We start from the raw sequence: 14,717 nt of genomic DNA on the forward strand, positions 1-14,717 counted from the left end.
CACACACTGTGATTTCAAATAATGGAAATATTTATTAACAAAAGAATATGTACTTAACATAGCATAATCTCAAAATCTCACGGCATCAATGCAGGTGAAGCCGATTCGAATTTAAACATAAGCTAGGCGCTAGGACTTGTGACGAATGTGTTGCTAACTGAGGTTTTAATTAAGGTATAAATTTATCAAGAGACTCAATTAGGCACCAGCTTCTGAAAAGTGAATGAAGTTTGGCTTGCTTACTCTTTTTGCCGTTTTCACCGAGCCGTCGGGTCCCGCTGTTTTAACCTCCGTGCTCCGGGTTTTTGCTTCTTGTCCTCCCTGCGTCATTGAAAGTAGGCTCGCTGGAAAGGGGATTCCTTCCAGGTTGAGTCAGACACTCTTGGTCTTAGACGTGGTGACGTCAGTCGGGGGTTCCCCTTTGCGGAGGACTGCAGGCCTGGCTGGTCTTTCCCCTGAGTGGGGGGCCGTCTCAGAGTCGTTAGCTCATCACTCGAGTCTCCAGAAGTGGTGCCCTCAGAAGTCGACTTATAACGCTAAGGTATCTGCTATCAACTAATCTAAATGGGTGATATCTTATTCTGGCCACGAATAAGTTTCACCTGCTTTGATCAATCGTGAGATTAAACTTAGGTTGGGCGATAAAACATAAACACAATAAAAAGAACAAAGGATTATTGAGAATTACTCGACATTACTGGTAATTTTTCTTTCACACTCTAGCTGGCGCAAGACGTCTCCTGGGGAGCTGAGTGAGGTCCTTTAGAGTCTTTGTTTTGTCGGCGTAAGGAAGAGAAAAACGTCTCGCTTGGAGAGGTTGAAAATCAGAGAGAGAGTGCGTAAGAGAGAGAGCGTGTAAGAGCGCGCAAAGTAGAGGGAGAGAAGAGGTCGGAGAAGAGCGTAATACAAAGAGAAGAGAAGAAGAGGTCGGCGTGGTCCGGGCACACTCTTTTCAGAGGTGGCGCATTCACGCCCAACTGGGAGGTATCCTTCCTTTAATTGGATCCTGGGTCTGAGGCTCACATGACTTGTTTCACGTTTCAGAGAGAGAGAGAAAAGATACACGTATACACAAAATTGAATAACATAAAATTACCTATACATACTTGTGGTATAGCATAATATGTGTCCTGGATTATTAATATCAAACATCTACGTATATATATCTTGGCTACTTTATGATTACATCCCACTACAATATTATGTTAGAAGAAATTTATTCGTTTTCTTAATTAGAGACAGAAACTTTCTTTCATGATTGAAACAGTAATACACATCACTTCATTGGTTGGTAGACGTTCATCTGAGGACAACAAAAGGGGCTGACATTAATACATATTTGCATAAAACAATGTTCATGAACACTCGTTGCTCTGTGTGCATTTAGGAGTCAGTAGGGTAAAACACGATTTCACAAACGTCCACTTGGGGTCGCTGTTGGTCCATGCTGTTCTTCCTGTGCGGATGGTTACCAGGAGGTCAACCCGAGTTCAGTCAGTGTTACCATCTGCTGATTTTCACACAAGATAACGTTTCACTATTTAGGCGCCACAGCCATAAAGCCGAATTGTCACCCACAGTTATTCCCCACTTTGTTTGATCTCCCCTCTGCCTAAAAGCATAATAAACTGGCTTGTTATCTTTCATTCATGGCGGAGGTGAGGGGGCCATGGACAGGCGTCCTGGTGAGTCCTTTGATGTGAGTTTGTACGCACACACAAAATTCTGTGGAATGTGGGTTCTGTTCCAAACAAAAATCCTTGTTAAAGTGGAGAGTTCTTATTCAGAACTTTCCATTTCTTTATTTCTTTATTTGATTTGATCCATTCTCCACTACATTGTGATTGCTGTAGAATGTGGTCTGGCATTATCTTGTTGAAAAATGCAGGGTCTTCCCTGAAAGAGATGACGTCTAGATGGGAGCATATGTTGTTCTAGAACCTGAACATAGTTCTCTGCATGAATGGTGCCTTTCCAGACATGCAAGCTGCCCACGCCACAAGAACTTATGCAACCCCATACCATCAGTGATGCAGGCTTCTGAATGGAGCGTTGATAACAACTTGGGTTATCCTCGTCCTTTCTGGTCCAGATGACATGGCGTCCCAGTGTTCCATAAAGAACTTCAAATCGTGACTCATCTGACCACAGAACAGTCTTCCATTTTGCCACACTCCATTTTAAAAGACCCCTGGCCCAGTGCAAACATCTGAGCTTGTGGAGCTTGCTTAGAAATGGCTTCCTCTTTGCAGTGTAGAGTTTCAGCTGGCAACGGCGGATGGCACGGTGGATTGTGTTCACTGACAATGCTTTCTGGAAGTATCCCAGAGCCCATTCTGTTATTTCCTTGACAGTGGCATTCCTGTTTGAGGTGCAGTGACGTTTAAGGGCCCAGAGATCATGAGCATCCAGTAGAGTTTTATGGCCTTGACCCTTACGCACAGCAATTGTTTCAGATTCTCTGAATCTTTTGATGATGTTATGCAAGGTTGAATTTGATAACTTAAAAGTCTTTGCTATTTTACGCTGGGTAACACCATTCTGGTATTGCTGCACTATCTTTCTGCGCAACAATGGTGGAATTGGTGATCCTCTTACCATCTTGGCTTCAGAGAGACACTGACACTCTGAGAAGTTCTTTTTATACCCAATCATGTTTTCAATTGACCTAATTAGTGTTAATTGGTCTTCCAGCTGTTCGTTATATGCTCAATTTATTTTTCCAGCCACTTATTGCTACTTGTCCCAACTTTTTTGGGATTTGTTGACACTGTGAAATTTTGAATCAACATATTTTTCCTTTAAAATGTTATATTTACTCAGATTAAACATTTGATCTGTCATCTATGTTCTATTACGAATAAAATATTGACATTTGCCACCTCTATTGCCATCAGTCACTACATGGATTTTAATTGCACTCCTTTTTTATAGGTCTATTTGGATGTCCCTTTTGCTAGTGATCCAAAGATCAAATTTCCAGTCTTCATTCTCCCTGCAGGCCAGCCTTTTGGTTCTTGGCAAAGTCAACCAAATATTCAGCCCTATGGGCCCAGACCACCTCAAGCTGCCTTTTGGCCAAGCCCTACGCCACAGGCTGGGTTTGGGCCCAGCCCTCCAGGTACATCCTTTGGAACAGCTTCAGGACTTTACCCCAATTTATACCTTTCACCTGCTTATCCATCTCCAGCCAATCCAGTAGCTCCTCCTCCTTCATACACAGACATCTTCCCAAATCAAAACCCAACAGTTCCAGGATTCCAGGCAGCTTCATCAATCCCACCCTTCAATCCTCCTCCATACTCTGCTATGGGTTATCCAGGTCCTCCTGCCCCAGAGCATCATGCAGCACCAAGTGCCCCAGAGTTCTGTCCAAATCCGTCTGCCCCAGGCTATGGTCAGGCAGGAGGTGCTCCAGGATATTGGCCAAATTCCGGCAATCTAACCAATCAGCAAGAGCCTTATCTAACTAAAACATCCGAAAAACATGCATAGTGAGATGTGCCTTTGAATTCTCACTGTGAAGAGCTAATCAATATACAGTTTCAAGTAAATAAGCCTTATATAACACTGTGATGCCAGCTTCATGTTAAGTGTTTGCAGATATCACAATATTTATGAAAGTTGCTAGGACAGCAGTGAATTTCAAAAAGTTAACTTTAAGAATTATCAAAAGTGCAAATCATTATTGTTTAATGGAAAATTCTGAAGTGCTGCTTAGAATTCACTGGATTTAAATGTGAACCTCTAGATAAATATGTGAAATATTTATGTTTTATACATTGATCAACTACAAAACTACAACTACTTCTCATTGTCCACTACCACACTTTGTAGTTCTGCTATTACTGTAGTCCATCTCTTGTTCTGCATACTTTCCCCCTTTCACCCTCTTCTTCAATGGCCAGGACACCACAGAGCAGGTATAATCTGGATGTTGGATAACTCTCAGCACTGCAGTGACCCTGGTGTGGTGGTGGTTGTGTGTTAGTGTGTTATATGCTAGAATGTGTGGATCAGACACAGCAGTGCTGCTGGAGGTTTCTTTAATCAAATAGCTGAAGAACTCTCGAAGAACAGGTTACAGAGCAACAACTGGATAACAGTCTGAAAATGTAGAGCTACAAAGTCTGATTATATACAGTCAGCGGACAGTAATATAACACAAATACATCATACAAATATCTACAACTGTTCTGTCAGTCAGTTTACATAATTGTTGCAAGAAATGTGCTGAAATAAGGTGTTTTGCATTTTTAATAATAAATAAAAATGTATTTATGTATTTATTTTTGGAGAAGGAGATCATTTGAAAATAATTGCACTACAGCATTTACATAGATTTTGCATGTTTTATTTCACTTAAACCCAGATTAAGTGCCCTTAAAATCTAAGAGAATGTCGGACATATATAAAAAATATAATATAAAAGTTACATTAAAACCAAGCACAATATTGTTTTTTTTTTTTTTTAAGTTTGATGTGTCACATGACCCTTTTCTCATTGAAAAAAAACAAAAGTTGAATCCAAAATGGCCGACTTCAAAATGGCCGCTATGGTCACCACCCATCTTGAAAAGTTTTCCCCCTCCCATATACTAATGTGCAACAAAAAGGAAGTTAATATCACCAACCATTCCCATTTTATTAAGGTGTATCTATATATACACACACATGCACACACACACAGGTGCTGGTCATAAAATATCATGAAAAAGTTTCAGTAATTCCTTTCAAAAAGTGAAACTTGTATATTATACTCATTCATTACACACAGAACGATATAATTCAAGTGTTAATTTCTTTTAATTTGATGATTATCAATGATAACTAATGAAAACCTCAAATTCAGTATCTCGGAAAATTGGAATATTACATGAGACCAATACAAAAAAAAGGTTTTTAGAAATGCTGGCCAACTGAAAAGTATTAACATGAAAAGTATGAGCATGTACAGCACTCAATACTTAGATGGAGCTACTTTTGCCTGAATTACTGCAGCAATGTGGTGTGGCATGGAGTCGATCAGTCTGTGGCACTGCTCAAGTGTTATATGAGAGCCCAGGTTACTCTGATAGTGGCCTTCAGCTCGTCTGCATTGTTGGGTCTGGCGTATTGCATCTTCCTCTTCACAATACCCTATAGATTTACTATGGGGTTAAGGTTAGGAGAGTTTGCTGGCCAATTAAGAACAGGGACACCATGGTCTTTAAACCAGGTAATGGTAGCTTTGGCACTGTGTGCAGGTGCCAAGTCCTGTTGGAAAATGAAAACTGCATCTCAATAAAGTTGGTCAGCAGCAGGAAGCATGACGTGTTCTAAAACCTTGGACCTCAGAAAACACAGTGGACCAACACCAGCAAATGTCATGGCACCACAAACCATCACTGACTATGGAAACTTTACACTGGACCTCAAGCAACGTGGATACTGTGCTTCTCCTCTCTTCCTCCAGACTCAGGGACCTTGATTTCCAAAGAAAATGCAAAATTTACTTTCATCAGAGAACATAACTTTGGACCACGTTTCTGACACTGTCTCTTGTTCAAGAGTGGCTTGGCACAAGGAATGCGACGCTGAAACCCATGTCTTGCATACGTCTGTGTGTGGTTGTTCTTGAAGCACTGACTCCAGCTGCAGTCCAGTCTTTGTGAATCTCCCCCACATTTTTAAATGAGTTTTGTTTCACAATCCTCTCCAGGGTGTGGTTATTCCTATTGCTGGTACACCTTTGTCTACAACATCCTTTCCATCCCTTCGACTCTCTATTAATGTACTTGGACACAGAGGTCTGTGAACAGCCAGCGTCTTTAGCAATGACCTTTAGTGTCTTGCCCTGCTTGTGTAAGGTGTCAATGATTGACTTTTGGACAACTGTCAAGTCCACAGTCTTCCCCATGATTGTGGAGCCTACAGAACTAGACTGAGAGACCATTTAAAGGCCTTTGCAGGTGGTTTGAGTTAATTAGCTGATTAGAGTGTGGCTCCAGGTGTCTTCAATGTTGAACCTTTTCACAATATTCTAATTTTGAATTTTCATTAGTTGTCAGTAATCATCAAATTAAAAGAAATAAACACTTGAAATATATCAGTTGGTGTGTAATGAATGAGTGTAATACACAAGTTTCCCTTTTTAATGGAATTACTGAAATAAATCAACTTTTTCATGATATTCTAATTTCATGGCCAGCGCACGCATATATATATATATATATAATGTCAGCTGGCGTTTGCAAATTACACACCTTTAAATTGCATAAAAAAGTATGTAGTTTATTATTCAGTTATGTGTCTGAAGGTTTACTTTCTACATACTACTACGTAATGTTGCCATATGTGTCACTATTACTAAGTTAAATGTAAAAGGCTATATGTAGTATGGAATATGAGCAATGGATGACATACAAATAGGCCTTTATAGTCATGTGTTAGTTAACAAACAAAAATTTACTTTCCCAGCAAGCCTGCACCCATATATGATCTTTAATCAAATCAGAACAAATCAAATCAGTTTCAATGGAAAAAAACTTTTATTTATAATGGAGAAATCTGCCATACCTTATATATAAAAAGCTATTTACGTATTAATAACACTTATATCATGTCTGAACTGCAAATGAATTAGAGCAGCTATCACCAGCCTTTTTACATATAAGATCACCTTTTAAAATTTGAAAAAAATTAAAGATCTAACAGTATAAATTCCAGGCTTAGGCTACTTAAAATAACAATGTAAAAGTCCCCGTAACTTCCAATAACACAATGAACAGTTTTCTTACGTTGTTAATGTACAGCTGAGTGTTGGCTGTGGTAGTACTCAGTGCTAAACAGGTGTACTGACAAGTTGTGCTACCTATCATTATCTGTCCTATAGCAGCTCTGTGCATGCTCAGAACAATTTAAATGATTTCATGTGTTCTTCATGAACACACTTTATTTGCTTCAAAACAGTACAGGCCTAATCAAATGTGCAAAAAAAAAATGATATATTTATATAAAAATACCTTTAATTGCCTTATATTTTTAACTTTGATTTAGATAGACTTAGATTTCTAACTTTGCATATCTCCTGCATACTTCTGTTGTGATCATTTCCTGATATCTTCTTAGTCTGTCCAAATATCTTACCTACTGTTTTATTTAGGTGATTGTACTTGTAAAAGTACACAATGGTAGCACATTTCAACAAGTTAGCACAACTTGACACAGCACTGGGGTATAGGGTGACTTTCGCATGTTGTATTTATTAATATACATTAAATGTTTGTATAATGTCACCAGCGCTGCCACCCTGTTGGCTCAGACAGGGCAAACACAGAACAGAGCAGCAGAACTATTGGTCAAGTGCATGAATTCACGTGTCATAATTTGCGGAAACAAGCCCTGTGTGACTGCGGCTTTATATGTCTCTGCTTAACTAGCCAATGAACCACTACAGATATATGACGCAGCTATAGCAACTTAAACGCGATAACTGAAGCAGCACTGCGATCAACTGCCATGATCTTGGAGATTGACCCATCGATCGCGATTATCTGGTTGGCGACCACTGCATTAGAGGCTAATGTGCTAATAGTTTTTACAATAGTTCTGCTGTCCCCAAATGCCAAAGTTCACTGAAACAAAACTGCAGTGTCTCAGACAGGCGAATTCAATCAGCCAGGGTTTCTTAGGTCACAGACCAACCCAACACATTCATGGGGCCCATACATTTCTTTCCAGAAACTAAACTGAAGTCAAACATGGAAAATTATTTTGTTGGTTCATGTCATAGATACACAGCTCCAGGGACCTGGAGGTTGTGGGTTCAATTCCCGCTCCGGGTGACTGTCTGTGAGGAGTTGGTGTGTTCTCCCCTTGTCTGCATGGGTTTCCTCCGGGTGTTCCGGTTTCCTCCCACAGTCCAAAAAAAAAACCCACCACACCTTGGTAGGTGGATTGGCGACTCAAAAGTGTCCGTATGTGTGAGTGTGTGAGTGAATGTGTCTCTGTGTGTCTGTGTTACCCTTTGAAGGACTGGCGCCCCCTCCAGGGTGTATTCCTGCCTTGTGCCCAATGATTCTGTGTAGGCTCTGGACCCTGAACTGGATAAGCGGTTACAGATAATGAATGAATGAATGAATGTCATAGGTCAGCAGATTTCATTGTAAAATAAATGTAATTTTATGTATAAAATAAAATAATATTTTATTTGCACCTTTCAAGACAACCAGGGAACTACAGTAAAAGAAGCATGAAATAAAGTAACATACACAAACAACACAATGAAAAATGCGTTCTTTCTCACCCCTAAACCAACTGGAAATGATGGGTTTTAAGACTGTAGTTAGAACATATCTGTGGGTGAAAAAGCATGCATATATTCATTGTTGTGTGTGTGTGTGTGTGTGTGTGTATGCTACACACAATGGAAGGGACCACAACTGAGATACTCGGAATTGAATGTGGAGTGCAATACTCATGTTAAACGCTTGTATTGTAGACTGCTCATTTATCAGTGGGTCCTCGCCCATTTACCAGGAGAGAAGTTTTAAAGGAAGTGGGGAATATGACTGTGGTGTGTATTTCACTATCAGAGGTTGCGGTGGAGCGTCTGAACTGCGCAGAAATTTCACGACTCTTAACGGTGGCTTTAAGATGTCAACGATTAAAGAACTCACTTTAACCTACGACCCCGTGAACGAGAGGAACACGTTCACAAATGGAGACCTGCTGCAGGGACGGGTTTTTCTAGAAGTTTCCAAGGAGGTGAAGATCGACTGTTTTTATATTAAATGTAAAGGGGACGCGGATGTGCGCTGGACGGAAGACAACTTTGACGAGTCAGACACTTACCACTCCCATGAACGATACTTCAAACTGAAACAGTTCTTCATCCAGGACCCCTCCAAACCAGGTGAGACCAGTCTGTCTTCATGTTTGAATTCAACGGTATTTTTCGTAGCAGTAACATCTGTTGGTAAGATGAGGGATTTAGCTAACAATGCAGAAATGAACATATATTAAAAATAAACAAATAAATTAAGCCAGATAATGATTGGGTAGGTATACTACAGAATTACTTTCCTTTGTGATTGATAAACTGTTTTCTTATAATACTTCCATAATCCCGTGTTTGTTCTTTATAATAGCATTTAATAGCTTAGCTGTTCCGAGTTGTCTTTACTGTAGAAATTATTGATTATTAAGAAATATCGTCAGGATATACACAAAAATCTTTATACACTCCTTAATTTAAAGTGCATTTTAGCTTTAAACCCAAATCCATTATGATTACATATCTATCTATCTATCTATCTATCTATATATATATGTGTGTGTATGTGTGTGTGTGTGTGTGTGTGTGTGTGTGTGTGAATATAATTATGTTAATAAGCTTAGTATGAGTTGTAGTGGCTTTTGTTATTCAAAACTAGCAATCTAACATTAGAGCCTGATCTTGCTAATGCTTTTTTGGCTGAATATAATCAGATCCTCACACAAATGTTCCAACATAAGTGAGCACATGTAATCTGTCTAATGTTGGATAAGCAAGTGTCCACAGACATTTGACCATAGAGTGTAATAAATCCTGCCAAAGTAAACTGGAATAGTATGTAACCTATGTAACCTTTACTGTAAGAGATAAAGTAGATAAAGCCTTCATGACTTTCCTTTCTGCTACTTTTACAGCAAAAGTCAAACCAAATGACATTATAACAGCTGGGGAGACCTGTAAGTACAAGCTGTATATTTTACATCATATCATTCCAGTCTTAAGGTTTATGGGAATTATGTTGAAATTTGATGAGGTCAGTTTGCATAAACAGTTGGGGAAGTACGTTTCAACACATTTGGTTTCACACTGTATTAGTGGGAGATAATTAATATTTTCTCGGAACCTGTATTACTATTTAATCATTATTATACTGAATAATGTGTTATTGTCATTTATATTAAAAACCAACAAACAAACAAAACATTGTGGTCTTTTTAAAAGACACATAATTTAATGTGCTCTTACATATTTGTTTATTTCCAGATGGTAATGTAGTCAGGCCAGGAAGACATGTTTATTCCTTTAGCTTTCAGCTGCCTCATCGGTGAGTGCTGATCCTCAAATGTCTTTTTCGTGCAGTATCATATTGTCTTGCTCTTGTGGTAACCTTTTACCGTAGCACAGTGCTCATAAGGTTTGATGATGCTAATGTAAGCTAATTATAAAAGGAGTGACAAATCTACAGTTGTATTTACAAGTTTGGTCGCCCCTGGATAAATGACATAATTTGTCTGTAAACATTTATCAGATTCAGGGTAATGGTGGGTCCAGAGCCTACCTGGGATTATTGGGCGCCAGTCCTTTGCAGGGCGACACACACTCACACACATTCACTCACACCTATGATCACTTCTGAGTCAGCAATCCACCTACCAAAATGTGTTTTTGAGTCTACTGGAGCGGGACTTGAACCCACAACCTCCAGGTCCCTGGAGCTCTGTGACTGTGACACTGCTGCACCACCGTGACGCCCATTGACATAATTAGTTCATTTTTAAATTAGAAAAAAAATAGATTTAAACATCCTCCATAGGAAACACAAATAGTCATAATTTATTACACACCTACAGTTTCATTGCTGAACCTTGCATATACAAAAATAAACATGTAAATACATTTTGAAAAGAAATGGTTAATTAATCTAGAACTACAATTACAGGAACATGCCACCATCTTTTAAAGGATCCCATGGCTCTATTAAATATATTCTAGAAGTCAGATTGGATCGTTCATGGAGGCTGGACCATACTGCAAAAGCAGAAATTAACTTTGTGCCAAGGATTGATGCTGGTGTCAGTTTAATGGTATGTGCACTTCTGAAAATGTGTGTTTCCAAATATTGTTGCTCTTTTTCTTGACATTTCTGAATCTAGAGCAGTGTAGGTACCATAGTTTGGACTCTTTATTAAAGGGACAGTAAAATGTCAGAAGTAACAGAAGCTGAGGAGTTTATGGGCATCTCCATTGGCTTAGCTTAAGAGTTCAACTTTAAGCATTATTTAGTTGTCCACATGCCACATGTCAAAGTTTGGTCTTTAAATAAACCTGTGCCGGAAGTCTAGCTGGGGGTGCAGGTGCTTTTCACTTGAAACTTTGCTTCCTGTGCTCATTGAATTTCCTTGTGAAACATGCATGTTGCACATTTTCTAGTCACATGAAGCTGACAATACTGTACTGAAAATGGAAGTCATGTTTCGCCATTGATATTTTTCTTTTTTTTCTTGTGGTATAGTTCTCCTGCTGTACTTGATATTGTTAGAGCTACTATTTATTTGCTTTATCGTACACTTTGCAGTCTGTCATGTATTATTCATTTTTGCATACAGAACCCACAGAGTGGTAACATAGGCAAAAAGATGAAACTTTTTACGTCTGGAAGTGTCTCAGTGCAAGCAACAATTGACAGAATGGGTTATTTTCGAGGTCAGTTTATTCTACTCTCCTGTACTGACAAGAAAAGGCCCAGATTAAGCTGTGGCTTTCAGCACCTTCAGTGCAGTTTTTGACTCTGTATATTTACTTTGTTTCTTTTTTAAAGGTGATGTCATCAGGGTTTCCACTAATGTTGATAATTCTTCATCACGTGAGCTCAAGCTGAAGTACAAACTTGAGCAAAAACAGGAGTTCTGTGCACAAGGCCATTCTAAAAATTCATCAAAAACTATTTTCAAATTGGTTGGAGATCCCATCCCAACTGGGTCAAAGCAAACAGTCAACACAGCCCTGAGAATCCCACTTGACCTGGAACTAACAGTGGCAACCTGTAGTATTATAAAATTGGAGTACATACTCAAGGTACCGGAGTTCTATTTTCCTTCCTCTTTATAGATTTAATTTTATGTGTTTATACTCTCTTCACTCTTTTTGTCGTACACAAGCTACAGGAAAACTGAGGTTGATACAAAAACTTTAACTACTGTACTCCATATTGTGAACTCGTAAAAAAATTGAGAAAGTACGTTTGAAAACAGAAATCAAGTTACTAGAAGCTTTCTACAGTTTAAAAAATGTAACACTGATTTACAAAGAAATGCTTCTTAGGAAATTACAGAATTTAAGCTTTTCAATATTGCCATCAGTCACTACATGGGTTTTAATTGCACTCCTTTTTTATAGGTCTATTTGGATGTCCCTTTTGCTAGTGATCCAGAGATCAAATTTCCAGTCTTCATTCTCCCTGCAGGCCAGCCTTTTGGTCAACCAAATATTCAGCCCTATGGGCCCAGCCCACCTCAAGCTGCATTTGGGCCCAGCCCTACGCCACAGGCTGGGTTTGGGCCCAGCCCTCCAGGTACATCCTTTGGATCAGCTTCGGGACTTTACCCCAATTTATACCCTTCACCTGCTTATCCATCTCCAGCCAATCCAGTAGCTCCTCCTCCTTCATACACAGACGTCTTCCCAAATCAAAACCCAACAGTTCCAGGATTCCAGACAGCTTCATCAGCCCCACCCTTCAATCCTCCGCCATACTCTGCTATCGGTTATCCAGGTCCTCCTGCCCCAGAGCAACATCCAGCACCAAGTGCCCCAGAGTTCTGTCCAAATCCGTCTGCCCCAGGCTATGGTCAGACAGGAGGTGCGCCAGGATATTGGCTAAATTCCGGCAATCCAACAAATCAGCAAGAGCCTTATCTAACTAAAACACCTGAAAAACATTCATAGTGAGATGTGCCTTTGAATTCTCCCTGTGAAGAGCTAATCAATATGCATTTACAAGTAAATAAACCTTATATAACACTGTGATGCCAGCTTCATGTTAAGGGTTTGCAGATATCAAAATATTTATAAAAGTTGCTAGGACAGCAGTGAATTTCAGTTAACTTTAAGAATTATCAAAAGTGCAAATCATTATTGTTTAATGGGGAAAATTGTGAAGTGCTGCTTAGAATTCACTGGATTTAAATGTGAACCTATGTGAAATATTTATGTTTTATACAGGGATCAACTACAAAACTACAACTACTTCTCATTGTCCACTACCACTCACCGTTCATTCTCTCAGCACCACCAAACATAAAGCAACACTTTGTAGTTCTGCTATTATTGTAGTCCATCTCTTGTTCTGCATACTTTCCCCCTTTCACCCTCTTCTTCAATGGCCAGGACACCACAGAGCAGGTATAATCTGGATGTTAGATAACTCTCAGCACTACAGTGACCCTGGTGTGGTGGTGGTTGTGTGTTATATGCTAGAATGTGTGGATCAGACACAGCAGTGCTGCTGGAGGTTTCTTTAATCTCTCAGGATCACTGTTGGACTGAGAATAATCCGCTACCCAAATAGTTGAAGAACTCTCGAAGAACAGGTTACAGAGCAACAACTGGATAACAGTCTGAAAATGTAGAGCTACAAAGTCTGATTATATACAGTCAGCGGGCAGTAATATAACACAAATACATCATACAAATATCTACAACTGTTCTGTCAGTCAGTTTACATAATTTTTGCAAGAAATGTGCTGAAATAAAGTGTTTTGTATTTTTAATAATAAATAAAAATGTATTTATGTATTTATTTTTGGAGAAGGAGATCATTTGAAAATAATTGCACTACAGCATTTACATAGATTTTGCATGTTTTATTTCACTTAAACCCAGATTAAGTGCCCTTAAAATCTAAGAGAATGTCGGATATATATAAAAAATATAATATAAAAGTTACATTAAAACCAAGCACACCATTGTTTTTTTTTTTAAGTTTGATGTGTCACATGACCCTCTTCCCATTGGAAAAAAACAAAAGTTGAATCCAAAATGGCCGACTTCAAAATGGCCGCTATGGTCACCACCCATCTTGAAAGGTTTTCCCCCTCCCATATACTAATGTGCAAGAAACAGGAAGTTAATATCACCAACCATTCCCATTTTATTAAGGTGTATCTATATATACACACACACGCACACACACACAGGTGCTGGTCATAAAATTAGTATATCATGAAAAAGTTTCAGTAATTCCTTTCAAAAAGTGAAACTTGTATATTATACTCATTCATTACACACAGAATGATATAATTCAAGTGTTTATTTCTTTTAATTTGATGATTATCAATGATAACTAACTAAAACCTCAAATTCAGTATCTCAGAAAATTGAAATATTACATGAGACCAATACAAAAAAAAAGGATTTTTAGAAATGCTGGCCAACTGAAAAGTATGAACATGAAAAGTATGAACATGTACAGAACTCAATACTTAGCTGGTGCTACTTTTGCCTGAATTACTGCAGCAATGCGGCGTGGCATGGAGTCGATCAGTCTGTGGCACTGCTCAGGTGTTATATGAGAGCCCAGATTACTCTGATAGTGGCCTTCAGCTCGTCTGCATTGTTGGGTCTGGCGTATTGCATCTTCCTCTTCACAATACCCTATAGATTTACTATGGGGTTATGGTTAGGAGAGTTTGCTGGCCAATTAAGAACAGGGACACCATGGTCCTTAAACCAGGTAATGGTAGCTTTGGCACTGTGTGCAGGTGCCAAGTCCTGTTGGAAAATTAAATCTGCATCTCAATAAAGTTGGTCAACAGCAGGAAGCATGAAGTGTTCTAAAACTAAACTAAAATCTGGTAGACGGCTGCTTTGACCTTGGACCTCAGAAATTCTGCGCCTCTCCTCTCTTCTTCCACTCTCTTCACTCTTTTTGTTGTAGACTCTGGGACCTTGATTTCCAAAG

General features: G+C 39.1%; 1 protein-coding gene across 1 annotated transcript; it reads left to right on the forward strand.

The window, feature by feature from the left end:
- The first annotated feature begins 8,597 nt into the window (after positions 1 to 8,597).
- On the forward strand, positions 8,598 to 13,495 carry LOC136677188 (arrestin domain-containing protein 3-like). Its single transcript, XM_066654642.1, has 7 exons — positions 8,598 to 8,896; positions 9,673 to 9,714; positions 10,022 to 10,082; positions 10,698 to 10,842; positions 11,365 to 11,461; positions 11,577 to 11,833; positions 12,155 to 13,495. The coding sequence occupies exons 1-7, from the start codon at positions 8,638 to 8,640 to the stop codon at positions 12,701 to 12,703; spliced, it is 1,410 nt and encodes a 469-aa protein (XP_066510739.1). The 5' UTR covers positions 8,598 to 8,637; the 3' UTR covers positions 12,704 to 13,495.
- The last annotated feature ends 1,222 nt before the right edge of the window (positions 13,496 to 14,717 follow it).

The sequence above is a fragment of the Hoplias malabaricus genome, chromosome X2, assembly GCF_029633855.1.
Source record: "Hoplias malabaricus isolate fHopMal1 chromosome X2, fHopMal1.hap1, whole genome shotgun sequence".
In the NCBI taxonomy this organism is placed as follows: Eukaryota; Metazoa; Chordata; class Actinopteri; order Characiformes; family Erythrinidae; genus Hoplias; species Hoplias malabaricus.

What these genes read in the sequence shown, in the direction of transcription:
- LOC136677188 (XM_066654642.1), top strand. Translation starts at nt 8,638, where the DNA reads ATGTCAACGATTAAAGAACTCACTTTAACCTACGACCCCGTGAACGAG. An exon ending in CCAGGACCCCTCCAAACCAG is followed by an intron (nt 8,897 to 9,672) that starts GTGAGACCAGTC and finishes CTACTTTTACAG; the next exon opens with CAAAAGTCAAACCAAATGAC. An exon ending in AGCTTTCAGCTGCCTCATCG is followed by an intron (nt 10,083 to 10,697) that starts GTGAGTGCTGAT and finishes CTACAATTACAG; the next exon opens with GAACATGCCACCATCTTTTA.